At 40.7% G+C, this 27,482-nt stretch overlaps 2 protein-coding genes across 4 annotated transcripts; both read left to right on the top strand.

The window, feature by feature from the left end:
• The first annotated feature begins 3,901 nt into the window (after window positions 1-3,901).
• Window positions 3,902-11,016, top strand: enpp5 (ectonucleotide pyrophosphatase/phosphodiesterase 5). 2 transcript variants are annotated; one of them, XM_056405212.1, is made up of 4 exons: window positions 3,902-4,153; window positions 5,320-6,241; window positions 6,803-6,979; window positions 8,494-11,016. In XM_056405212.1, the coding sequence occupies exons 2-4, from the start codon at window positions 5,362-5,364 to the stop codon at window positions 8,895-8,897; spliced, it is 1,461 nt and encodes a 486-aa protein (XP_056261187.1). In that variant the 5' UTR covers window positions 3,902-4,153; window positions 5,320-5,361; the 3' UTR covers window positions 8,898-11,016. The 2 variants fall into 2 exon arrangements, with proteins under 2 accessions (XP_056261187.1, XP_056261186.1); XM_056405211.1 differs by having other exon boundaries at window positions 3,903-4,153; window positions 5,339-6,241.
• A 542-nt stretch (window positions 11,017-11,558) lies between these two features.
• Window positions 11,559-25,798, top strand: clic5b (chloride intracellular channel 5b). Of its 2 annotated transcripts, none has more exons than XM_056405214.1 (6): window positions 11,559-12,453; window positions 21,687-21,796; window positions 21,883-22,008; window positions 22,712-22,818; window positions 23,110-23,291; window positions 24,150-25,798. In XM_056405214.1, exons 1-6 carry the CDS (start codon window positions 11,851-11,853, stop codon window positions 24,312-24,314), a joined length of 1,293 nt encoding a protein of 430 aa, XP_056261189.1. In that variant the 5' UTR covers window positions 11,559-11,850; the 3' UTR covers window positions 24,315-25,798. The 2 variants fall into 2 exon arrangements, with proteins under 2 accessions (XP_056261189.1, XP_056261190.1); XM_056405215.1 differs by lacking the exon at window positions 11,559-12,453 and adding an exon at window positions 15,523-16,246.
• Window positions 25,799-27,482: the final 1,684 nt, after the last annotated feature.

Consider the following 27,482-nt stretch of genomic DNA (forward strand, 5'->3'; position numbering starts at 1 on the left):
TGTTGCGTAACATAACATGAGGCCATAAGGGATGCTGCGGCACTAAAAACGCTGCAGCCTGCTGTGAGTTAATGAATGAATGGATGTAACACATATAGGAAACACTGTATCTTATAATGATATTGACAAAGAAAGTGTATTTAGTGTGGATAGGTCACATCATGTCAAATGCTCAATCCACTTAATATTGGTAAGTACTGGCACATATTGATCCAGTGGTGTATATAGGATCCATGCTTTCTTTTTTCTTTCTTTTTTAAACCAGGATATGTCCGTGTCCTGATGGGACGTTTAAATGCTTAAGTTTTCCGTAAGTTCACAACCCACTTGAGTTTTCTGGTTAGGCCTCGCGTCTTTTTACGCAGCCCGTTTGGCCGGCCAAAGGGGAAGCAAGTTCCTGTCTGCTGAGCCAAGGTGCCCAGTGAATGGACAGCTGAGATTGGCCCCAGAGTCTCAACAGTTCTTCAGTTTCTCTTCTCTTCGGCCTAAGTGGCCCTCTGAGTGCTCCTGTCACTCTGTTGTGATTTTAGGGATATATTAAACCTAATACCCTCCAACCCCACGTGCAGAAGCCCGTTCTTTTATTTCACCCCCTGCCCCACACAAAGTCTGTGTACACCACTGTCTTATATGTGTATATAACTGTATATACAACTGTACTTTAAATCAGGGAAATTTAAATTATTCTTTACTAAATTGTATTGATGGAATGTTCATATTAAAGACTGGCTTTAGTCTCAGTGGCCAAGTTTGTGCCAGAACCAGCTGTGGAGAGCACAGTTTCATTTTCTACAAAGTTTGAATATTTTGTTTCTAGTCATGAAAGGTGTTTTACTCTAAAACTTCAGGATGGACTCCTCCTCAGAATTATGGATACTTATTATGATAAGGTAGATAAGTGCTGCCAACTCAAAAGATTATGTAGTGGCATACATTTTTAGGTTTAAAGTGGGATAGTCAAACCCTGCCAGAGGAACGTTGCTAATTTTTCAATTTACAGTATAATAAAGTTCAGTGCTTCTATGCAACAATGAACATCCAGAATGTCTTCTACACAACAACAGCTTTCACTGTATTCCACAATGTGTAAGCGTGTACATTACAGCAAATATGTCACCATTTTAAAAACACAATGACAGTACAAAAAAAAAAAAAACACATTCTACAAAGAATTGGACGAAAGCAGCCGCAAAATTCTTGTGCAGAATCACAAAAGATGGAGAAAGATCTCTGACAAATCTCACAAAAGACAGAGCTTTCCTGCCCAAACAAACAAAACCCCTTCATGTCTACATGGCTGTGAATACACAACTGTGTTAGAAGTCAACCCAGAACACACAGGAGCAGGTAGCTTGATGGCTGCTCCACTGTTCCCACATAGATTCACCCTGTCAGCTAAATGGATGGCGAAAACACAATGAGGAACACGTACAACACATACAGGCACAAAAGGAATCCACTATGAAAAGAATTAGTCCCCCCAAAATTATTTTCGAAACTTTTATTGTTTCAAACAACATTAGTTGCGCGATTTTAAGTTTTTTTTTTTATACACAGTTGATGACGGGTCTTTCTTTTGGATGCTTTTCTTTTGTGGTGTTTCCTTTTCATTTTCCATGTTGAGTATTTAAACCTGTTGACCTAATACATGAACTTAAAGAGAGAGAGAGAAAGCACAGACATCTTTGAGCAACATATATTCACAGAAACACGCCCAGTGAATCAATAAATAAATTGTGGCACAAAGACTTCACAAGATGCACAACAGTTTGGCTTAGTTAAGCCTTTTGCTACACTATTTATTTTGACAGAAAAAGGTACTGAATTACACATCTTAGTCAATAAGGTGAGCTCCCAATGACAGTGAAATGAAAGTCTACTACCCTGTTCCTTTTATTCAACCAATGTTCTCCCACATCCTCAGAGTATTTACTGATAGATGTGCTGTTGTCTGCTTGATGTAATAGGTCAAATTATTCAACAGTGGAAAAGTAGTTTTTGTTGTTTGGACAAAATTAAATTCTCACCTGATGGTGACATCAAAAGAAATTGATTTGAAGGGGACATAAATGTCTAAATCCATCATCAAACCACAAACATCAACATCAACCTGCTTGTGGCACTGGACAAAGTGTCAGGGGACCACTGGGGACCATGAATATCTGCATAAAACATCATGGCAGTCCATCCAGTATTTGCTGTGATATTTCAGTCTGGACCAAACTGATGGACGTGCTAGTCGCCAGCATGGCTAAAATGACTGTGTGTGACATGTATGATGATGGGTGGTGTAAAAGTGAGAACTACTTCCTTTGAGGAAACCAAATAAACATACGGCCCCGTTTCAGCCACGACAAAAAATGTTTGCGAGAATAAAAACCACATATGCATGGGAAGGGAGTGGTTCAATCACATTTTTGTCATGTCACTGAACCTAAATTGCTTAAATCTTCATTGCCATCTGCATCTCAGTTTGTGAGCGTTCTCTGAATTGGGAAAAAATATTAATAAGGGAGACGTTTGTGTGGTAATGTGCATGTAACAGATCTGGTGGATAATACATGTAGTGTTCCAAACATGTCAGACTATTAAACCAAAGATCCGGTTTCCTATCATGCAGTAGTTAAAATGATGAAACACATATCACATCTAATTGGCCAAATGCTTGTAACTTCAAAATTCAAAATTATAGCTGGATGAAAATGCCTTGCAGTGAATTAATGAGTCAGGAACTTGCTCTGCGGCCTTACGTTTAAGGAGGTTGAGTTTCTTTGAATTGATTCTGCAAACCCATTTATGTCTTTATTACCAGTCTATTCAACTGTAATGCCCTATTGTTTGGCCGTCTGTAAAGCTGCTGCTGCTGCTAAGTGAAGAATTTCCCCAAGCCAGTGTTAGAACTTCAGCTAGAGAACATGATCTCTTGAGAGAAATGTCTCTTGAGGGTTAGAATAGATTTTAACATTGTTATTTTGTTGTGCTCTTGTGTTTAAGGCTCATAATAATATTATAAAGGGCCCTTTCACATGTTTACTGCGGCACTTAAAGAGCTTCTCTGCGAATATACGTTTACTCCACACGAAACTAAAATGATTTTTGAGTTCATTCTTGACCTTGGAAACAACAGCTTTTATGAGCTTTCAATCATACCACTTGGTCTTCATCGGCAGGTGGAGTGGCAGAGGACTTCACACCTATGTTGGCTTAGTAAAAATTGGAAACAGTTGACAAATCAGTCTAGCCTCAGTGTCCATTCACAAGCTATTGTGGAGCTTTTGATCATAACTATAAATCAAGGTCATAAAAATCATTTAGCTTCCAGAAAAGTGGCAGAGTATTGCATTAACAGCAAATGAATAGGCTGTAATGGAGAAAATGAAAATGATGCATTCAGGGAATCAAATCCAGTAAAATGATCTTTCTCTACACAGGGATGGCGGCGCCTGTCAGAGGGTCAGAAATAGGCAGCGACATTACTGAGATGCCATCTTTCTTTATAACACACAAGTGAGAGGAGCCTCTGTATGGGTACGTTTACACAGCACGTGGCTGACACCTTGTGGCCAGGTTGTGTCATTATTGTTGCAGGGCGGCTGTTCCACTGCGCGTTCAGCATTATCATATGTAAGAAAAAAAAATTGCTGACGGAATTAGAACAGATGTGTCTTTGAATTGCACTATTTTTAGCACAGCGTGTCGGTTTGAGCGCACATCTGAAAATGTAACATTTCATCAGGCAAAATGAACGTTTTATTATGAGTGTTTATTGTTCATTTATCATCATGAGAGCAAAAATAAGCCTGTCAAATTGTAACCTGACTGACACCAAGATGTCTATTTGTAATGCTGGACCCCTCCTCCCCCCTCCCCCCCCCCCCCCCCCCCCTCCTCCTCGTCCTACATTACGTCATTGGGACCTGTGCACTTGTCGCTCGCGGAGAATTTGGGGGATGCAGCTCTTCATGAGGCGAAGAATGCACTTGCAAGAAACACCGGGCACCCTTTCGACTTCGTATGGTCTGGTTTGGTTTCGTGTCAGTAAATAAAAGCGACAGAGAGGTGAAAACACACGGGGTTAATAAACAGGCCGCGCTTCCTTCTGTTTATCTCGGTGTGCAGCGCGAGGCGAGCCGGTGCAGGATCAGATAACGAGGTAAGCTTGTTGACAGCGCAGCACTCTGCGTGTTGAATTTGTGCGTTATTTTTCCGCCTTGATGTCGCTTCAGCTGTGTGTGTTTGTCTCATTGTTGCAGGAAGAGCTGCGTGCTGTTTTAGCTGTTAGCTCTGCAGCACAGAATCCTGTTTCTTCTAAAGCGTGTGACTGGGAGAAGGAAGGCTGCCATTATTTAATTTGTACTGAAGTCGCACTTATATACAGATGCACTGCAGTCACTATATCCTCAGTCTGCCACATTTTCAGTGACATCATTGCTCTCCTGACCTGTAATGTCTTCAGTGCTTATGCATGGCATTTAGGGTAACGTTAGCTGTCTTAACTGTATATAATATAGAGCTGGATACTGATATGGTTATTACCTGGGATTTATTGTATCTTAGTACTATGATAGAGCCTTAAAAGCCGGACATTTGACATTTCTGAACTTAGTTCTTATTTGCTTGATCATCATATTCACACTAGAGCTGCAAATGATGGATATATTCATTATTAATCTGTTTTAATTAGTTTTCTGATGAAGATGAATAATTTAACCCACAGAATGTCAGAGAATAGAGAAGAGCAGTTTGACTTCAGCAGCAAAACCATGATACAAAACTGAAAATGCAACATATTTGAGAAGATGGGATCAGCAAATGTGTCATTTCATTATATCATGTTTGCCTGATTGATGACTTAAATTATTAAGTCAGCCATTATTAAGTCAGAAGTTGTCAGTCTCTCTCTGTATCTACTAATTGATTTATGGCCTCATTAAGAATCAACAGAACTACTAATTTCTCAAAATCTTGTGTGGAGCATGTTGTAACCAGTAGTCCTTTCTAAGTACACATTATTAGTTCATTTTCTTTTCTTTTCCTTTACTATTTTCTGACAAAGACAAAAATATGAATAAATAATCATCTGATTAATCTAAAATGAAAATGTTTGTTGCAGCCATATTAGAGGCACACTATTGTGTTATCTATCACTGTATGCTGCAGCATTGTGATTTCCCTTCACTGGAACTAATGGGTAAAAGCCAAATCTAAAAAACATCCCTAGAACAAAAGTACATAAAGTATCTGGTTTGGCATGTCCATATACTTCTGGTCACATTGTTTATATTTCCAGATGAGAAGTGAATTGCTCAGCCTTAGCAGTGTTTATGTGTGTCTTTAGGTTGTGTCATCACTCACTGCACTATGCTGGGCTGCATGCTGCGAGGAGGCTGCAGTCCTCTGGTCTGCTTGTGGGCCTTGCTGCTGCCTCTGGTCTCCCTCCATCGCTTGAACCAGCCTGGGAGCAGGAGCCACAGTGTGAGGGACCGGCCCAAGCTGCTGCTCGTGTCCTTCGACGGCTTCCGCTGGGACTACGTTGACCGGGTCCCGACGCCTAACTTTCACAGCCTTATGGATGAGGGGGTGACAGTGGAGCAGGTGGAGAACGCTTACATCACCAAAACCTTCCCCAACCACTACAGCTTGGTGACGGGTCTGTACGCGGAGACGCACGGCATTGTGGCCAATGAGATGTACGACCCCACTCTGAACCGGTCCTTCTCCATGGAGACGGACAGTATTTATGAGTCACGGTGGTGGGAGGAGGCAGTGCCTCTCTGGGTGACCATCCAGAAAGCTGGAGGGCGGAGTGGGGCTGCAATGTGGCCCGGGTCTGATGTGAAGATCCATGGCATGTTCCCCTCTCAGTTCCTCCAGTACAACGCCTCAGTCTCCTTTGAAACCAGAGTGGAGCGGATTGTTGAGTGGTTCTCCGCACCTAAAGAGGAATCGGTGGATTTTGGAGTTCTGTACTGGGAGGAGCCCGATGAGAGCGGGCACAACCTGGGACCTCAGAGTTCCCTCATGGACGTAGTCATTGCCGGGATTGATGAGAAGCTCGGCTTCCTCATCAACGAGCTAAAGAAGGCCGGGCTGTATGAGCAAGTGAACCTGATAGTGACCAGTGACCACGGGATGACGCAGCTTTTCACTGATAATATCATAGAACTGGACGAGTACGTCAGCAGAGACCTGTACACCTGGGTGGATAAGAGTCCAGTGGTGGGAATACTGCCCAAAGAAGGTATCACTTTTATACATCCATTAGTGACACTTTGGGAAATGTACTTATTTGCTTTTTTCCCCCTGAGAGTTAGATGAGAAGATTGATACTCTCATGTCTGTTGGATAAATATGAAGCCAGAGCCACAGGTAAACAGGCCAATATTGTTATCTTTGGACAACAAAATCTGACCACCCATGACTCTAGAGCTCACCAACTGATGCATAATATTCCATTTGTTTAACTCATACAAAAAACAAGTTATTAAAATGATGTGGTTGTGATTGTGATTGATGTGAGATTTATATTGGACCAGATGGGTGCAGTGTCTTCCTAGCTAAGCTGACCAGCTGTCACTGCTGGATTTGTTTTTGCCACATCTTTTCTGATAAAAATGTTAAAGGTTTAAACAAATTTTAGGTTATTTGGCTTTTCTCCAACAATGTATGCACATTTCAGGAACATGGCCCTTTTAATCTAGAATCTTTTCCTTAGTTAGAGATGAACATTGGTAAGATTTCTCAAATGATTATTTGCTACTCATCCTGAGATATCATTTTTGTGTCTGTGTATCTCTTCCAGGGAAGCTTGACGAGGTGTATAGTCAGCTGGTGGATGCAAACCCAAACATGGTGGTGTACAAGAAGGAAGAAATTCCCAACCACTTCCATTATCAGCACAACGTCAGGATCATGCCCATCATCATAGAGGCCAAGGAGGGCTGGACCGTCATGCAGAACAGGACCGGGCCCTTCATGTGTATGTTTTCAAACCTTATAGAGCTGCGCTGAGACAATATTCTGGTTTGCAGCTTTACACATGAAACGGTTTCTGTTGTTGTCTCAAACAGCAGCTTCCATCTGCTCTATTAATAGCTGCACAGAAGAATTTTTTTTTTTTTTTCAGTCATTGAACCAGAGCTAGCTCATGTTATACCAGCTGTAATTAACAGAGAAAGCCATAACTTGTTTTCTCTTAGAAACAGCAGAAATGTGTGAGTGGGTGTGGATGTTCTTCTTGTACAGCCTCCAAGAGCGGTTATTTTTCTTAATCCATTTCATATCAGGCAGGTATGATGGAGGGCAGAGTTTTTAATGCAGCCGCAGACTGCAGCAGCTAATTTTACTGCCTAATTCTTCTTCTCTGGTTGAAAGACTGTTAATCAGTGAAATGATCTGATGGCTGGAAGAAAACCCTGCTGAATCTCAGTATTCAGCGACAACATGGTGGGAGACTGTAGTATGATGAGAAGTTGTTTGTACTGTCCAGCTGTTTCAGCAGCTGGCCAAAGGAAATAGTGATGATTACTGTAGTGTGTTTGATCACGTACATCACCCAACCACAAACCGTGGCATTGTTCTCGCAGTCTGTTTACAGTTTGTGATACCTCTGCTCAGTGTTCATTAAATACCCACATCAGTACTGTGGATGTGGCGAAGAACAGGTGTGAACAGGTGATACCTTAAATGTGGCTTTGTGGAGTGGAGTTCTATTGTGTTACTTACTGTGTATCTCTAACAAACGTGTTAAATGCGTTTCCTTTCTCATGCAACATTTTCAAAGCCAATGTTTGAATATTTTGAATCCTGCATTGTTTATATCCACGTTTACTTGCAAACAGTCTTCTTCTTCTTCCTCACTGGCTTTGCTGGTGTATTGCTAGATTGGATTAACTCCACCATCGATCTGCCAGAAACCATGGCAGTTGTGTCGCCTATATGCTTGCACATTTGCATCTTCATGCATGTATATGATACAAACATTCCTCCATAGTGTTACTTCGGGTCAAAGACTCCACGGGGTTCCTTCTAAGCTAGATGAGTCTGAGAAGTTGTACCTGATTGGATGGTTGTTAAAGCCACTGATGCTGCCATCTCAGGCAGCACTGATTAACTGTATTGATTTCACTCACAGCACACTAAGAGAATCCTGTCAGTTCTTCAGCAAGGTAAAAGCGCTGATGAATTTTAGGAGCAGCAGTTAGCTGGTCTAAGCTTTTATCCAAGATCTTTGTGCTTGTGTGTTTTGATTTAATCAGTTCTGCTTGCTGTGATTGATTTAGCAGTAACCGGTCAGCTGGGGCAAAGCGGTGATGGGAGTAAATCATGACAGAGAGCAGCACAACTAGATCCCATAAATCTGTGAGGAAAAAGTGCTGCCTGTGATTCATGGGATGTGGAAACGGGAGAGCTACAGATTAACAATGCAAGAATAATTAATATCAGAGCATTGTGCCTTCTTATGTCAATGTATTTCTTGTTTTTTCTCTCCAGTGGGAAACCACGGCTACGACAACACCTTACGGAGCATGCAGCCTGTGTTCGTGGCCCGTGGGCCAGCCTTTCGCCAGAATTATGTGAAAACCTCCATGCGCTCTGTCGATCTTTACCCTCTCATGTGCCACATCCTGTCCATCCGCCCTCTGCCAAACAACGGCTCCCTCTTAAACGTTCAGGACCTGCTGTTCCCAGAGCTAGCTGCACCCACACCCAGCGCCCCTCCCAGGGTCAAGGAGTACTCCTACACCCCCGTCGTGGGCTCTTTCATCAGCGTGGTCATGGTGCTCAGCTTTCTGGTGTTCTACGTCGGACAAGTGACGCTCAAACAGCTGCCCTCACTAAAACACAGAAGCAGGGAGATGTCGCAGCCCTTACTGCAAGAGGACTTGCACCTGTAGGTAGGAAGAAACGGAAAGGATGGCAGATATAAAAGAAGAGGAGGTATTGCTCCCCAAGGTAGTCCGCTCTGTCCAGAAACACGCTCTGCACGCCTCCCTTACACCAGTAATCGCCATTGTGCTGCTCTTTCATTAGGTGGAGATCAAGAGAATCTAATCTGACCTGGTCATCATGAGCAGGACAAGGTGCACCTCTATACAAGTGTGAGGGAAATGTGTATGGTTCACTTCTGGTGCAGGCTTAATCAAGATAATAATAGGGCGTTATAGTGGCTTTGCTTTGATTGTGAATTTTACCTAATATCATGTCATCATTTTCATTGTCACTTACAGAGTAAAAAAAATTCAAAGCTAAGTGTAGAATTTTAACCTGTGATCCTCACAAGTACGAACCTTTGGTGGCCAAAACTGTGACTTTGATAATATTAAGGTGCCAGTATGCTTAAGAAGAATGAATTTGTCTGAAGGTTAAAGTGTTTGTAGCTGTGAGGAACAGCTACACCCAGAGGCAGGGTGAAGAACTTGCCATCGTAGAAAAGGTTGGAAGCAATAATTTTTCTTTTTAAAAATGGGGATAAGTGCGCACACTTTTAGACAATCTTTTCCTGATGGCATTCATAGTGTTGCACTCATTTGTGCGTAGGAAAAAAAAAAAGAGAAGAGAGAAGCTGAAATCCTGCCTATCTTTTGTGACCTGGCCAGTGGCTGCGGGAAGTGGGCGCGATTATGGGATTGTTGGTTTTGGAGAGTTACAGGAATTGTCAGACACAGCAGAACCCACTTCTTTTGAAGTATACTGGCACCTTCACTTCAGGCAGTAGATTTGGTTATTTCCACATTTTCAAATCTATGCAAAGCAGATTTGTATGTTGTGAGCTTAAGACGGATCAAGGCCTTGTCGGATTCTTTTTTTGCCACCAATTGCTCTACTTGAGGTCTGAGCACTGAATTAGAAGTTACTTTACGATACAAATGCTGTGATTAAGCTGAAGTATTCAAAACTCAACTACTTTGAGGAGATCGACTGAGCTCGGTGTTACTTTTTGAATGTTACTTGGAAGCAAATGTTCCACTAAAGACTCACTCAATGTGCCAGGCTTCTGCTCATGTGTGTAGGTCATTCCATGAGCCGATCACATCACGACCTTGCTCTTCAGTAGTCAGTTACCATTTGCCTTTTAACTTAACAGAGAACATCTCTCTAAGGTGTGCAATCGTTCGTGTGTAAGTTGGTCTATCCTTCTTTTTTTTTTTTTGTAGCATTTGTGTTGGGAAGGCATTTTTCTGTATAGATGGCTGTGAACTGCCCTCCTCTTCACATGTTGACCCGTCATAACCATGGCCATTTGTTGGTGAAATGTGAAGTGCAATTGCTATTGGTCAGTATTTCGTCGTAGGGAATTTAAGGGTTTTGTTGTTGCTTGGTTGAGAAGACTATTTCGGCATGACTTGCAAGAACTGTTCCCCTGATTTGCACTATAGGATTGAAACGAAACAGAACGAAGGGGCAGTAGTTGGATGCTTTTTTGGTCATGTATAATTTGCACTTCCTGTTCGTAGTTGCTATTTGAAATGATAAAAAAAAAAAAAGTTAGGTGCCTCTTGCCAAAAAGCTTTTTGATTAGCATAATCAAAGAAAGTCAAGTAGAAATCCAAATCTGCCAGTAAATTATTCTAATATTTTTTCAGCATCTTTTAAGAAAGAAATGCTTCAGTTTTCTTAGTATGCTTTTAGATGCATTGACTTATATCTGTGCCCAAAAAATGACAGACATCACTGTGAGTATTTACTTTTTACAAAATTTAAATTCATAAATTGAAAGCATTTATATGGAAATTGTTAATTTTCTGAAAATTGTTTTGTTTTATGAAAGAAAAGTGTTGTCTGATAATTTTTCCCCTGACTTGACAGAGAAATTAAGAAATATCCAAACTATATTTAAATAATTCATCTGAAATTGTTAGAAAAAGAATAAATATTAGATCAGATTTCTCTCTGTTGATTATTACCTTGGATTTGAAATATGGATATTTAATATGATTTACAGATTAACTATCTGTGCCATGTTGATGCAATTAAAGAGTCTTCTGAAAATAAAGGGACTTATGTGAAACTGAACAGGTTGATTTTCTGAATGTTGTTAGGACTTGGGGACTGTTTCTCCTCTTTGAATCGTCTCTCTGATTCACAAAAAAACTGCAACACCCTCACCCCACTCTTCAAAACTGGACTGGTACAACTCATTTCACTATTAGTAATTTAAATAAGGCAAAGCAGAAATAATCTCCAATTTAAGCCTTAGTATGTGAATAGAATGATCATTTTTAGACTCTCCAAGTAAAATTTGAAGTTGTAAGAACAAACCAAGCTAATTTCTTGCTTCAAAAAAAGTGACCTTGTCCTATAACTTAAAATCTTGAATTGGGATTTATTATAAAGCAAGAAACTTACTTTGAGGAAGGTTGTGATGATATTTAATTGTAAATTTATTGCAACTTGAAGTTGATTAGGAGTGTAAAAAGTTGGACCAACTCAAGACTTATGACATAAAACTCAGCATTCTTTTTAAAGTTTGTTTCCTTGACATTTTGAATTTTCTCAGCTTTTCTTTTTACAGCTTGGGACTGAAATGAATATGTTATAAGCTAAATGAAATATAACTTTTATGAAGTCTGTATCTGCTCTGTGCGGTTTCAAGGTATCACACTTTACCTGACGTCTCCTCCCAGGTAAATGTCCTTGAAGGCATAGTACTCACCTTCTGCATCAATCTGTTTTTAACTTGAAGGATCAAAGGTCTTTTATAAGTTATCGCTGGAATTTGCTCAGGCGCTCAGTCAGTCAGAGGCAGGCGGACTGTGTCACTACTTTGATCCCTCCAGCTCTTCTCCTCCACCTTAAACTTCAGCTCTGTAAAAAAAAAACAACAGCAGCAAAACAAAACCAGCAACCATGGACAACATCTATGACACAATAGATGACGGGAATCTGCATGAAGAGCGCCGTGATGGAGCCGACAGCCCCGACCGGGAGCCCAGATGTGAGAGCTCAGGCGAGGCGAGGGAGCAGCTGTACAGCGAGGTGCATGTCCACGCCTCCGCGGGAGAAGAGCGCGGCTCGCCGGACTATATGGAAATCAGGGAGGTAAGACACAGCTGCTCGTCCCCTTCATCCAGCGACGACGATGAGGTTAAAGAGAAGGAGGTAGAGCACAAAGTAGCGGCGGTGGTGGAGCCGGAGCCGGAGCCTGTGGCGGAGTTGAAGGTAGAGCAGGTGAACGGCGAGGTGCACGACGGATCCAGGCGCTCATCGGCCTCCTCAGCATCTTCCGCCTCCAATGGAGACCCGTGCGACGACCCGCCGGTTCAGCCGAGGTTTCTGGAAGAGGATAACGCCGAGGACGGGATGCTGATGGCGTACACCCACTTCAACACTGACCCCAAGCCGGAGGAGTCTGTCGACTACAGCCTGAAAACTCTGGAGAACGTCACTCTGGATGAGAGCAGCGCTGCCCCAGCTGACCCCAGCCAGCCTGAAATCTCTCTGTTCGTCAAGGTAAGGCACAGATACAAGATGACGGAGTCCCTGCTGGGGTGACCCAGGTCAAGCCTCAGTTTGCCTCAGCCTCAATGTTCCGCATTAGGACAGCTGAGGACAGCTGCAGGGAGGCCGGGCACCAATATACACCAGATTTGCCAAAAAGCTCCTTGAAGCAATTCTGTGTATTCTCTGCTGTACTGGGGAACAGTACAGTTTTTAAAATTTATTTATTTATGTATTTTATTTTCTAGCACAGTTGTCATGTTTCTTTGGTGTTATAGTGTTGGTTGCTCTTGGTGGAACAGCAACACTGCAGGGTGTAAATTTTTAAAAGCTTAAACAGATGTAGCCTTAAACCAGCTGGCATATTCTGAATTTGGAGACAGAGCAAAATATTTTATTGATTTATTGATTGCAGCCATTCAGTAATGGTCATATTACAGGCTAATGAGCAGTGAATATGACAATAAAACAGGCTCATATTCTTTTCTCCTGTGCATATAAAACTGTCCTTGATTTCCACTGTAGAACAGTGTTGTGTTATCTGGTATATAATTGCATATGAAAGTCAAAAACATACACACATTAGCCTCCAAAGTCATGATATAATAATAATCTTATAAAAATAATCTGAAGCACTGCCATCACTGAATAATAGACCCAAATCTGAATAAATTTAATTTGTTATGTAAATGTGCACAATCAAGAAATGGGACTTACTGGATTTATTTTTTGTTGGCCATATAAAAAAATATGAAAATTGTATATTCAGAAATATCTACTACAATTGATTTCCGTAAGAAAGACAGAAGCAGCGATCTCTGTCAGTGTCAGTGACTTTAATGTGTTGGCAGTCTGATGTAATAATTAACTCGTTTCCTGCAGGGCCATAGAAACCAGGGGTGAACTCCACGGCTGAGCAAATCTGACTGTGTGTTTTGCTGCATTTCTGATAGAGCTGGTCTGTGAAGTGTACTATCAGCACACGCAGGGGTCACTTTGCTGATTGGGCAACACAGATTGAGAGTCACTGGGCCGGACTCAAGGAGCTCTGTTTGAGCTCAGTACAGCCCTTGTAATAGGGAATGACAGTAGTGGGTTTATGCTGAATTTTAAAATTGCCCTGCCAGGCTATGGTTAGATAGAATGGGTGTATTCAATCAACACAGATGAGTTGTAAACAAACAAAAAATAATTGCTACAATCTGGCCTGGATGATGATTTCTGAAAATAATCAAAACTCACTCCTCTAATTGTGACAGGGACTGGGGTGAAGTCCAGAAAGAGTATTATCCTTTAGCTTTGCCAAATTCAAAAATTATTTCTTCCAAAGAAGTTTCATTTGATGGATTATCCTAAGAACAACATACTGAATGTCCATTGTTCTGATTTTACCAAGGGAAAATTCTTAGAAAAAACTAATTTTATCAGTTCATACAGAAACTTCATTCCTCTGGGGAATTACAGCATATTAACATTAAAAGGACATTTTTGCCATATGCGGCAGATACGCTATCTTGATGTTGTTGCATCACAATTGTGATAAGCACGAACCATAGCTCACCAGAGTAGTGACAACATACTTGGCCCCTACTCCGCATACCACACCGTCCTCTACTCTATCTGGCCTCCCTATCTGAGCAAGTCCAAGCCGTGGGTGGATTTCCTAACAGTCTAATCTTCAGCAGTTGCCATAAACCAAACCGAGCTGTGCTATAAAAGTAGGGAGGAGACTTGGAAGATCATCCGTCTGTACTGGAAGTTTATGTGACTCCTCCCCAGCTCTCTTTGATAAAGCAGGCTATTACAGAACACACCATCAGTACTATCACTAAGAGACATTTTCACTGCGGACAATCTGTTTTAATCTTATAAAGTATGATAACAAACTCTGTAGATCACACTATTACCACTGTATAAGATGCTCAAGTTGTCGCTGTCACAGTGAGGATGGCCGCATAATCGTGTACATAATGTCACTGATGGTTCATCTCACAATTGAAAACACAAGTCAATGCATGTATGGACAAGCCTGTTTGACTGTCACATTTGGGAAGTGTGTGTCATTGCAAGAGGAGAGTTCAAACACTCCCCCTGTACACCACTGGCTCTGGAAAGATAGAAAATGTCTTGTTACTGTTTGATGTCAAGGTTAATGATTAGCCCAACAAGTCAGTCATTTGAGCTTCCCTTTGTCTCAAGAGGACAAAAAAGCAACTCTAAACCATTAACATTTTTATGACGTTTTTATAATGTTTGTAAATGATCATAAAATCAGCTAAATTCAGTATCTTCTCTGTGCTGCAGCAGAAGAAGTCCCTGCAAATTTTAATTCTTTCAAACGCAATGAAATGCAATTATACTCATATTATATGAGGTTTTGTGTTTATTGATGCCATATTTAGTAGCCGAAAGAGTGTGGAATGAGATCTAAATCAGAAAAGACTTCAGGCTCATTATCGCATGTTGTTTTCATCATGAGCGTGCTGCCCGTTGAGACTTTGATTATGACTATACAATTAAACTCCTTCTCACCCGAAAACCTAAAATAACACGTTGAGAAACATTGTCCCTCATAAACATGGATAATGAACTCTTCCTCCCACAGTGGCCCAGTAACTGCTTTGTGCTGCATGTGGGACTGTCTGCCAGGAGAGGGGGCTGCTCTATAAATAGAAACAGTTGAAAAAATTAGCTCTTTCCCCCATCTTTCTTTCTCTTTCTGCTTTCATCTAACTTTCTCTCTGACAGATGTTTTTTTTTCTTGGATACATCTGTCAGACAGAGCAAGCCAAAGAGAGAGTGTCACTCATTTTCTTCATCATGTGCTGATGTGTGAAGATATTTGCAGTCAGACCTGCTTTTATTTTTGTTGACCTATATAGGCCCTTTCTGTAAATGAATGCCAATTCCTGCCTTAAAACCAACGCCGAGCATCAATAATTCAAAGATGAGTGTTCTCCAGGTCTCCTGCTGGTGATCAAATATAACCTGCGCCATCCTGTCCTACGTGTGAACGCACATTAAATATGAATGATGCTGCTCACGCGCTCATATAAAGATGGAGAGACAACCGCAAAAACAAGAGGTGACATAAATATCATCTCACTTTTTGGGCAATGTTATGGGACGTGGTGATATTTTTGACATATGTGTCATGTTCAAGGAAAGGTCTCTTCAACCTGACCTGACAAAGAGAAGCAAATAAACCACATGTAATGATGGAAAATAATGAAAAATAAAAGTGTGAGTTGATTAGAATGGGGGAAAAAAGGGGGCTGGTAAGAGAGTAAGTAGTGGCAGTGAGTGTGTTCAAGGGGAGTGTGGTTGGAGTGGTGGGAAGAGAGAGATGGGGCTCCACCCCCTGGTATAGACGGACACCTGTTTTCCCTTCTGTGTCAGTGAGAGCTAGCTCTGCTCTCCATCTGTGTCTAAATCAGAGCACAGGGCTCTACCTGCCACCTGGACCGACTCTCAGCCTCACCTGCAGGACAGAAACAAGGGAGGAAAAACCTTTTCAGGAGAAGAAAAGTGGTGGAAATCTTAGAAACCTGGAGGAAACAGCACCAAGCCAGCTTCTTTAGTTGTGAGGAGTCACAAGAGAGGATCACTCAGAGAGAATATCTGTGTTTTTTCTTTCTTTTCTGGAGGATGTAGACCTCCAAGGATAAGCAAAGGACTGTAGATAAAAAGACAAAACAAAAAAAAAACGTACTAAAATACCAAAGAAACAAGGTGACAGCCAGAATTAGGCATCATGTCCACAAACGGTCAAGACAGAGATCCTGATATCGAACTGTTTGTCAAGGTAAGACAGAGACAGAACTATGATTGCAGTATTTTCTTAAGTTTTTGATGGAAGTTAGAAGCAGTACATGAGGAGAAGTTTCTCTGTAGCATCACTGTATGTTGTGGAAAGCTCATGTAACTCAATAGTACAGGTAAAGTTACAGCGGCACCGGCACACTCTGCTCCATGTTGACCCAGGATTGTTGTGACAGTGATACCGAAGCTGCTTGTTGACGATGGGAAGCTGTGGTGCCGCTACCCCAGTGAAACTTTTTTACAAGAAGTATTGCATCATGTAATGGACTAAGATGTTTGTAGAATTTTACATTGCATGGTGTGCTAATTCTCTTGGAAAATCTCCTGGCGTTATTTCTGCACAGGTATTCGCTGATCTATAGATTATCACCTGAAATAGAGTCGAAAAAACAGAAGCTTTAACCTTCTGCAGATACAGCACAGTTGTTTTGTTCTTCATAACTAGATGAACTCCGGGCCCCCAGAGAAATGTTAGAGGCAGATGAATATACCTGAGGCAGGTGAAGTGGAAGCAGGTGGAAAAGCTGATGTGGTGCATGGATGCAATGACCCAATTAGCTGGTGTGAAGGCTCCTTTCAGCCAGTCCACCTCCAAGGAAACCAGTCAGCTGGGTAACTAAAAGTTCACAGACACTGACAACATGCTCGGCTTGCATCAACCCTTTAGCCTCGCTGTCACTCTTTCATTAGATGTTATTCTTAATGAAAGCAAACTCACGATTAGCTTTGTGTAAACTGTGTTACTAAATACAGAGCAGGACTTACACAAGCCGTTTATATAGAGTGGTTTCCAAAGTAGCTGCAACCCTGAAATGACTTTTTTCCCTCCTGCTGCCATCTGAAATGTGACCTAGATGGACAGTGAATTATCCTGCATAGCTGCACATCCTGTGTAAAAGTTAGACCTGCACAGCACTATCTATTCAACATGTCATAACACAATATACTATTTAGGCTATTGTAGCATTCCGTTGACTGCCCAGTTAAATCTTAGCTCTTTTATTTGAAAGAGAGAGTATCTGTACATAGGAAAGCATGCAGCAGTGTTATCACAGGCTGTAACACTTCACACCAGTGCCCCTATGATGAATCTCAGGACTGAGACATAAACCTCCTTGAGTAGCAAGTCTTCACATGGTACAGTCAGTAATGGGGTACTGCAGTGATTTTACACATCACAATTAAATGAAAAATACTATGCACCCTAGCAGTGGGACACCAATTTAAAAAAAAAAAAAGTTGGTTGCATTATGGGAAATGTAGGGTGCAGCATTTTTGAGTCTTGACCTATAGATGGGAGGAAACGTCGGGATATTTCGGCCTCTGCTGCAACAGTTTCGATCATTCTTATTTTTATGTTTTGAGTTCTATAACTTTATGAAAGCATAATTCAAAATAACTTATGTGTTCATCAAATTTTCAGCTATACGCTTGACCTACAGTCTTCATCAAGGCTGCTGAAAAGTGCAGGTTTTTTAAGAAAACATTGGGCGATTAAAGTACTTAAAAGAGTTAATGGTCAAATATTGCGGTACTGATTAATCACAGACAAACACAAGGGACATAAAATCATCAATACCTTATCATTTATTCTCATTAAAATGTGTGACAAACTAAGCAAAGCAAAATGCCAGTATACGTATATATATATATATATATATGTGATGGTGATGGATATGGATGGTGTGAAGTAACATTGCCTTCAGTGGACCCCTCTCATCATCACTCAGTGGCTCCACACACTCACAGCACCCGGCTGTGTGTGACAGCTTTTGTCCCCCATGTTCTAGATGTTGATTGGCTATTATCAGCGACTGTGTATTGTGTTACGGCCGTGCTGCTGAGCCCAGCCATAACAATGCACAGACCGAAGCATCACATGCAGCATGACAGCACTGAGAGCATCAATGGCTGGCGCGCATACAGTTGGCTCAGCTACTTTTAGACTGACAGCTCTGTTTTCTGGTGTTTGCTGGGAGCTGTGCACTGAATGGCAAAAATGTTTTTCCACCTCATTGTCCTATCTTTTATTGTGAACTGATATTAGCCATCTGAAGACCCTGCTTTAATGATAGTCATAATTAAATTGGACATATTGAAGCTCATCTGCTGGTTTCTCAAGTTATTTAAAGAGTTTCATTTCCAAATCATTAATGCATTAATGAGGGAGAATATCTCCACTTGTCAAATCTGTGCTCACCCTGCTGACCTCCAGGTCAGTGCTCTTATTTTGCCAAGTGTTGTGACTGCAGGCCAACAGCTCTGACCTGCACTCTGTGCCCCAGCGGCCAGTGAACCAGGTGATGGAGTCACTATCTATAATTCAGCTGAGCCAGAGGATCAGATGTCAGTGTTGGTGCTCCACTGTGTATCCATACATGCCGACACACGATATCATCACTTGAAAACAGCTATATGACTGAGAGGAAGTGTCAGAAGAAAAAATAACTTGTTTCTTTTCATGTTCTACCCTCAGTTGACCTTGTATGTAAGATTTTAAATGCTGGAGCAGTTGATGAACTTATTTCAACACCATTTGGATAGACACATTGCTGTTAGGCAAAGAAATTACGTTTTGTTTTTGGTCAAAGGCTTTTACCTGAGGGCAAGACTATGATGCTTCATTATGGCCAGATCTTTATGGACATTGTTTAGTGTAAGCAGTAGTGGGCTGTAACTAGGTACATTTAAATACAAGTAGTATTTTAGTTACGTGTATTTTACCTGTGTATCTCCATTTCATGCTATTATCATTATCATCATTATATGATATTTTTTACTCCACTACATTCATTTCACAGCTTTAATGAGATTTTACATACAAGACATATGATACTCTTTTAAGATATGATACATTATTATAGATTAAACTTCATGTACTTCAACAGTTTATGCAATAGTTCACATTATTATTATTATTATTATTAATAATAATAATAATAATAATAATAATACATTTTATTTATAGGCACCTTTCAAGGCATTCAAGGACATCTTACAACACAAATCAAATATATAGTGGCATCTGACAGTATCCAACAAGGCATAAAACACAAATTAAGTTAGAATAAATATGTTTGTATTGAACACTGGCGCTGGAGTCAAACAGAATAGGCAAGTTTGAAGAGGTGTATTTTGAAATGGGATTTGAAGGAAGGAAGAGAGTCAATATTTCAGGTGTAATGTAATGTAGATCAGCTCCATCTTGACCAACAACGATAGAAAAATGCATCATTAATGAAAATTCTATCACATAATAAATAGTAGTATAAAATTCACAGAAGCCATTTTTCTGCCTAGTCTGTACTTTTACTTTACTTTCTTATACTTTAAGAACATTTTGCTGATAACTTGCTTATATGCTTTTGCTTACTTGTAATGGAGTATTTTTATACTGCAGTATAACTACTCTTACTTAAGTGAAGTGTCTGAATACTTTTACTAATAGATTAGAGCATGTGGTCAGATTCCCAGAATGTAGTTTTGGTTTGACTCTGTCTTTATCATAAATCTGTAACAATGTTTTAAGGGTGATGAATTTATGTGTTTGCGCAGTGTTTATATTTATATGACCTATGAGACTTCTCTTAACACCCTTTCAGTCAAATAGCAAGATAACAGTCAGCAGTCATGGTAACAGTCACCTAATAATCCTAACATGTGTTTTAAGGGCGTAGGTTTGGTCTCAACATTGGTAGTGATGCAACAACCCCATAACCCCTCCAAAACCAAGAAACTGACTTTTTAACGCTGTCAACCAAATGGTTTATTAATATATAGGATCTTAATTTACATTCAGGAATGCCCATAAGCAAATGTAATATATGTAGATGTACTGAATTTTCATATACGAAATATATGTACATAGGAAATAAAATCATATATGTATATACAGTATAGACTATATATGTAAAAATTACATATGGAACCTGTTTGAAATTGGAACAATATCATGTATTGACAGTATATCTAGTTGATGGAAACATGTAGGGATAGTATGTATGTTTATATTATAAACATATGTTACATAGATATATATCCATCCCAAAGCCTGTCACTATATGTTCATATGATATATGTAAATGTAAAAGATTGACATGTATGTTTAAATTTGATGAGAAATGATAAAATTATCAAAGAAAATCATACAAAACATATAGAATTTTAATAAGTATGTTGTTTTAATGAAGTTGCATTTTATTATGGTTGTGTCATATATGTTATAAACTTATATCTTCATATATCCAGAGGGTATATACATGTGATAATAACATATCCTCTTATAGGTGACATATATGGTAAAATCACTCTTGATATATTGACATATATGTCATGTATACAGTATGTCATAAGTCATCGTATATTAAGGAATAAAACATCATAGTATACTAAGCCATAAAAAGTCATATTATAGTAAAGCATTAGAGTTGCCAATTAACCTAATGTGCATGTCTTTGGACTATGGGAAGAAACTAGAGTACCTGAAAGAATCCACACAGGCACAGGGAGAACATGCAAACTCCACACAGAAAGGCCCTAGGCCTGGTGTCAAGCCTAGAACCTTCTGACTGTGAGGTGAAGGTTCTAGCCACTACTCCATAGTGCTGACGCACAAATAAATCATTGTATAGTAAGGCATAAAAAAGTCATAGTATAATAATGCAAAAAAAAAATGCCATAGTACAGTGAGGCATAAAAACATCATAGTATAGTAAGGGATAAAAACATTATATTATATTATGGCATAAAAATGTCATTATAGTAAGGAATAAAACATCATAAAAATGTCATAGTATAGTAAGGCATAAAACGTCATAAAACATCAAAGTATAGTGAGGCATAGAATTTCATAAAAATGTTATTGTAGAGTAAGGCAAAAAATGTCATAAAAACGTCATAGTATAGTAAGGAATAAAAATGTCATAAAAGGGTCATAGTATAGTAAGGCATAAAACGTCATAAAACATCAAAGTATAGTGAGGCATAAAATGTTATATTTTAATCAGGCAAAAAAAAGTCAAAAACATCCTAGTATAGAAAGCCATAAAGCTGTAAGGCATCAAAAGTCATAATATAATGTGTTTAATTGTCACAAGCAAGGTTTCAACCTTGCGACCAAAGTGTCACAGACATAGATTGAAGTTTTCATAAAAACAACAATTACAGAAAATTCTTTATTTACTTAGAATGAAAATACTTGTGTACATTTGTAAGATCTGTGTTCAGCTTTATTATGACCATGTCAGGTTTTTCTTGATTCAACTCTGAATACTTTCCATACCCTATTGTTTCTGTTGTGGGATTGGATTACATTATACCGTGAACTGCACTACACTCACTGCATATGTGTGAGTTTGCATGTATACACCACATTTCCACTATGTGCCCTGACTTATTTCCTGTTACGTTGTGTTTGTGTGCAGGCGGGCAGCGATGGAGAAAGCATTGGAAACTGTCCCTTCTCTCAGCGTCTCTTCATGATCCTCTGGCTCAAAGGAGTCGTGTTCAACGTCACCACTGTCGACCTGAAGAGGTTAGGACGTGGAGATAGAAACTCTGAACACAAAAACACACTCACAGCTTCGTCTTGACATACTTCTTTCACTCTGTGCTCTGTAGAAAGCCGGCGGATCTGCACAACCTGGCCCCGGGGACACACCCTCCTTTCCTGACCTTCAACGAAGAGGTCAAGACCGATATCAACAAGATCGAGGAGTTCCTTGAGGAAATGCTCTCTCCTCCAAAGTAATTCCACTGGACAGTTTTATAACACATAGTTTACAGTATCAGATTATGTTACTGAGTACGCACACACACACACACACACACACATACACACACACTCACACACACACACACACACACTAAGACACACATGCTGCATTTAGTTGATTTATTTCATTTCAGCAACACCGTTGAAAGGACAGGAAACGCTTGAGTCTAGTAAAAGATGGCTGTGTGTGATGAAGACTGATGTTAACTGATATAAGTGTTTATTGTTTATGGCTGTTGTAAATCTTTGGTGGATGAGTGTGTGTGTGTGTGTCTCAGGGAAGTTTCACCATTCAATTCCTGAAAAAAAGAACATAAAAACAATCCAAATATAAGTTCTTCATTGACAACAGCCGCAGCTTTTGTGTAATTTTAGGAAGGTTTATTGTGTTTTGTTGTTATTGAAAAAAAAAAAAGTCGGAGCCAGTGAGTGAGCAGTTGCAGAGTAAAATGTCAGATTAACTAAATCTTTCTTTTATTGGCTGTAAAGTTTTTTACATTATAAATGGACCTCAGTGTGAGAGAACTTAAGGGGCAGGCGGCCAACTCGGTTTGAGTGTGTAACATGTTTTCAGTCTGAGCTGAGCTCCAGTCCAGGTGTTAATGCTATCCAGATGGTTCGGTCTGACTGCGTCTCTGACTGCGTCTCCTGCCTCTGTCCACCCCGTCTGCTTAGGTATCCTAAACTGGCCGCCAAGCAGAGAGAGTCCAACACAGCTGGAAATGACATCTTCGCCAAGTTCTCAGCCTACATCAAGAACACCAAACTGGAGGCCAATGCTGGTGGGCTGCTCATTCTCTGCCATTTACACTCACAGACACAGACACAGACACAGACACAGACACACACACACACACACACACACACACACACACACACACACACACACACACACACACAACAAGATGAAAAAAAAAAAAAATACATGACAGCCATTACTTTTTTTCTCCACTAGGTTGTAGCAGAGTCCACTCTTTGTAACCCACAGTGTTTGCTGTGCTGCCACCTAGTGAGATTATCCCTACACAGGTTATGTCAGCATTATGTGCCCATGTGTGTTTCTGTGTGTTTAGTCCTGGAGAAGGGTTTGACCAAGGCCCTGAAGAAGCTGGATGACTACCTGAACAGCCCCTTGCCAGATGAGATTGATGCAGACAGCATGGAGGAGGAGAAGGGCTCCAACCGGTGCTTCCTGGATGGGAACGAGCTTACTCTCGCAGACTGCAACCTGCTGCCTAAACTGCACATAGTCAAGGTAAAGAAGGAGTGTGTCTGAGGGAAATACATTTAATTGTTAACTGGCTGATAAGAAAAAGATTTAAAGCGTAAAGAAAAAGAGTATTGGATTTTTATTGGATGTTATGTTATGTCCCCATGTTTGAGGTGAAATCCGTCATTTGAATAATGACTCCATGGCATTTTAAAGGTTATCAATTCAATCTTTTCAACCATAAGAACATGGAAATCACATTGCTCCCATCCTGATTACCAAAACACAGGAAATACTAAATACCCAAGTTGTCCAACACTTTGGACCAAACACCTGCACCTCAGCTTTACTGCTAGCAAATGTTAGCATGCTAACACACTAAACTAATATGGTGTAAACATTATGCCTGCTAAACATCAGTATTTTAGCATTGTCATATTAGTTGATGTGAGCATTTAGCTTAAACCACTGCTGTGCAGTACAGCCTCACAGAACTGCTAGCATGACTGTACACTCTTACTATTGTTGTTTTTTTGTTTTTTTTAATAATTTGAATTAATTTGAGTAAGTGTAGCAAATTACAGCATTTTTCTCTTTCTCTCCTTTTCTCTGAAAAAATCACCATGCTATTGCCAACACTCACTTACTTGCACAGCACAGCAAACACCCAGGAGGCTGTTTAAAGTAATTTATTCTCACATTTATTAACTGAAAAAGCAGCAAATGAATCCAGTCGACTGAAAGCAGGAAACAAATGGAGTGCACTGAACATAACAACTTAATGATGCAGGTTGACTGTTAGAACACCCAAGTGTGGATTTTAAATGTCGACCATTATTAATCAAGCGTGTCTTTAGTTAACATTGAAGTTACAGTTTCACCTCCTCTCCTCTCATACTGTAGGTTGTTGCTAAGAAGTACCGTAACTACGACATCCCCTCAGACATGACAGGTGTGTGGCGGTATTTGAACAACGCCTATACACGTGATGAATTCACCAACACCTGCGCTGCTGACTCTGAGATCGAGACCGCCTACAAAGATGTGGCGAGGAGACTGGCCAAGTAAACTCGCCAACACAAGCTCAAGCAAAATAAACTAGCAGCACAACACACAAAAAAACATCACTTTCAAACTTCCATGTGACTGATCTTTAGAGTCTTCTTTGGTGACATTTCTCTAAGAGCCTGCGATTTTCTGTCTGTTGTAGCAAACAGATCAGATGTTGCAGACGTCTCTATCGTAGGATGGCTTACACTGCTTTACAGCTCCAGATGTGATGGATGTCAGAGATTCAGTACATAGTGTATATGGTATTGTAATTACAGAAATAGAGACTAACAGAACAGAAGTGGAGCAAAATATAAATCAAACGTGGTATGCTCAAGTCACAAGTTTGAAACCAGATTCAAACTCTGCTGCTGTGAAACTTCTGTCCCAACCCTTTTCACTCAAACGTGATTGTGTCTGTCTGTATTCATTTCTCATAATACAAAGCTCTCTTTCATACATACTCCACCGGTCCACACAGCCAAACATTTTACTAGCTGCTGATGTCAGGGTTGTTCACTTTATTTATTCCTAAGCCTACAGAAGTCGAGTCTGACTCCGGTGTTTATTATCAAGCTCTGGCTCCTGGGGGGAGACGCCTTGCTTCAACTGTGATTGATGCTCTTAATTGTTTTGCTGAATATAACTGTTTAATCTGCACATTTGTTCTGATTTTCATTCATTCCTGTAGGTGTTGCTGTAGTTGTTTTGTTTCCTTACCTTAAAAAAAAAAAAAATTCACTCCTGCTTCTGGAAGGTTGATTTTAAGAAAGGTTGATTTTAAAAATGAGATGATACGCTCGGTGACATTAGCAAACAAAAATTAGCGGATGAGGGCATCTATAGCTTAGAACAACTCCTGTTTCTGAATTGTTTGCATGCATGAATCTGTTTTAAATCTGATATAGAGCCTCTTTTTGAGATATGAAAAATCTTCGACTATGTGCCTTTGTCTGGAAGTATCGAAAGTCCACGCCAATGTCACTGATGGACTCATTCAGAAAAATGTATTGCAGCCAGAGCTTAGACATTTGTTTTGCCTCCAGCTATTAGTGTTCAGTCTAGGTATTGATTTTGTCTTAAGTTACAGATGATATTATGAATGGAGAGAGTATTTATTTAGCAGACCCAATCAAGCCTGATTAGCTTGAGCCATTAGTGCTGCGATGAAAAGCGTCTTCCAGGCCAGGTCCACAATGGTCAGGAGCCCTGCCCTCCAGCTCTTCATCAAAGAGACGTTTCCTCCGCTCTGAGGAGTCTATCAACCTCCACAGCCTAAAAGTTCAAGTTCAAAAGTTTCATTGTCCACGCAGAGGAGGATGGAAATTTGTCTTGGGGCTTATCGTCTTTGGCTTGGTGTCAGGCTGCAACTATAGCGAGACTTCCTTGAAGAACCATAAGGCTCTTGTGTGGTTTGGACAAACATATGATATGAAATTGGAGCATGATGACTGAGAGGCTTGCTCGTTGCAAAGCTCTACAAATAAAATAATATTTTCACAGATCTGCTTCTGCCTTTTCTTTTCTTTTCCAGCTAGGTGATCAATCAACACTGATACTTATAGGTTGTCATTGGAGGGAGGGAGGGGTGAGCGGTCTGTGTCGGTGATAGCAAAGGTGCTGGTGAAGCCTGGATCCGGGTCCTGAAGTCCTGAAAAAGGGGTTAAGTGTGTCTGACTGAGATGATCAAATCCAGTGGTGCAGGTCTGTTTCTCCATCCATAACCAAGAGGGAGAGAGAGAAAGATGGAGAGAGAGGGAGAGAGAGAGAGAGAGAGTGATGACCGTTGACAGGCTTAAATAGAGGCTTCCATGCCAGGGATCAAACGCCATCCCTCTTCTCCACTCTCTCATTAAGACGGAAAACCCGAGGACCGCCATCCGATCTGTCTCCATTTTTCCTCAAAGGAGTCTAACTTGAAAGATCTGCGCCTGTCGGATTTACAATGGTGGGCGAGTGGTGTTTACTGAGACGCAGCCTTGCCAGAAACAACAGTCAAAGAAAATAAATGGAGCCTGCCTAGTGTTTCCACAGGAGTAAGGAAATATGGAGCGAGACTTGTGCCTTGCTGTTTGGTAATTAGTACCTAAACATCCCTGTCCTTGGATCCCATCGCTCACATCCAACATTTCTGCAAGCTGGATAATATACAGTGGAGCATTAACGTCAAACACGTCTGGTCATGGGGCCTGGCACGCCACATTAATCTGTTATTACGCTCCCAGTGGATCTACCAGTCGCTGGCCTTGGCTCGGCCACCGTAGCACAGGGAGTTCGTATAGGCTGACAGGGACTCACACACTGAGCACTTTTATAGCCAGGTTTAGTAAACCTTTTCAGCTCAGGCATAAATTGTGTAAATTGAGTCTTGCTACGAGACCCGAGCTGATTAAAACAAACTGGTGTGTTTGACGTGTGAGGACCTACCAGAAACAGGCCTGTGATCCAATTAAGGGCCAGACCCATAGTTTTAAGAAATACTGCCATGTAGACCTCAATGCCCCTTGCAAGAACAAGTCAAATTCAGCTGCTGCTCACCGTAGATATTGTACCCAGGAGACAGACACACGTGTTTCAGCCTGAGGTGAAGTTTGCTTTTCTCCTCTCCTGTTCTTGTGCGTCAGTAGAAACCGTGTCATTTAGCAGCAACAGTGGAGGAGAGGGCTTCATTTCTTTTGTTATCTCACACGGTTCCTCTTCTTCACTTCATGATCACGCACATATGCCTCTCATGTATTCCCTTTTCACAAGTCACAGATCTTCTCCTCTGTTTTTCTGAAAAATAAATGCTTTTATAAATGGTACATTTACTATTACTGCTTTATATTTTCATTTTAAAATGATGCCATCATATTTTTCTTGAGTCATACAAAAAATGAGCAGAAATTCAACTCTCCTCAGCCACTAAAATCCTCCTTCCACTCACTAACTGCTGTGAATCCTACAGCTGGATAAAGACTGACATGTGACATCAACATCAACCCGTTCGGAGGGTGAGAGCTGAGGGCCAACAGGCCAGAGGAGGAAGCGTCTAATCAGAGCACGGGAACCATGTCATAACAGGAGATCAGGTTTAAAGGAGAGACAGAGCCGCGGAGGACGAGTCCTCGTCTCTTCCACTCTGAGACAGAGAGCATCTCAGAGAGTATCAGATTCTCAGCAGGTCCCCCAGCCCTCCTCCGCTCG

The sequence above is a fragment of the Seriola aureovittata genome, chromosome 19 (assembly GCF_021018895.1).
Source record: "Seriola aureovittata isolate HTS-2021-v1 ecotype China chromosome 19, ASM2101889v1, whole genome shotgun sequence".
NCBI lineage: Eukaryota > Metazoa > Chordata > Actinopteri > Carangiformes > Carangidae > Seriola > Seriola aureovittata.

Bases quoted from the DNA above. Each gene is read 5' to 3' on its own strand.
- clic5b (XM_056405214.1), top strand. From the start codon at position 11,851: ATGGACAACATCTATGACACAATAGATGACGGGAATCTGCATGAAGAG. The intron at 21,797-21,882 runs GTTAGGACGTGG...TGTGCTCTGTAG, and splicing joins ACCACTGTCGACCTGAAGAG to AAAGCCGGCGGATCTGCACA. The intron at 22,009-22,711 runs GTAATTCCACTG...CCGTCTGCTTAG, and splicing joins GAAATGCTCTCTCCTCCAAA to GTATCCTAAACTGGCCGCCA.
- enpp5 (XM_056405212.1), top strand. From the start codon at position 5,362: ATGCTGGGCTGCATGCTGCGAGGAGGCTGCAGTCCTCTGGTCTGCTTG. The intron at 6,242-6,802 runs GTATCACTTTTA...TATCTCTTCCAG, and splicing joins GGGAATACTGCCCAAAGAAG to GGAAGCTTGACGAGGTGTAT. The intron at 6,980-8,493 runs GTATGTTTTCAA...TTTTCTCTCCAG, and splicing joins CAGGACCGGGCCCTTCATGT to TGGGAAACCACGGCTACGAC.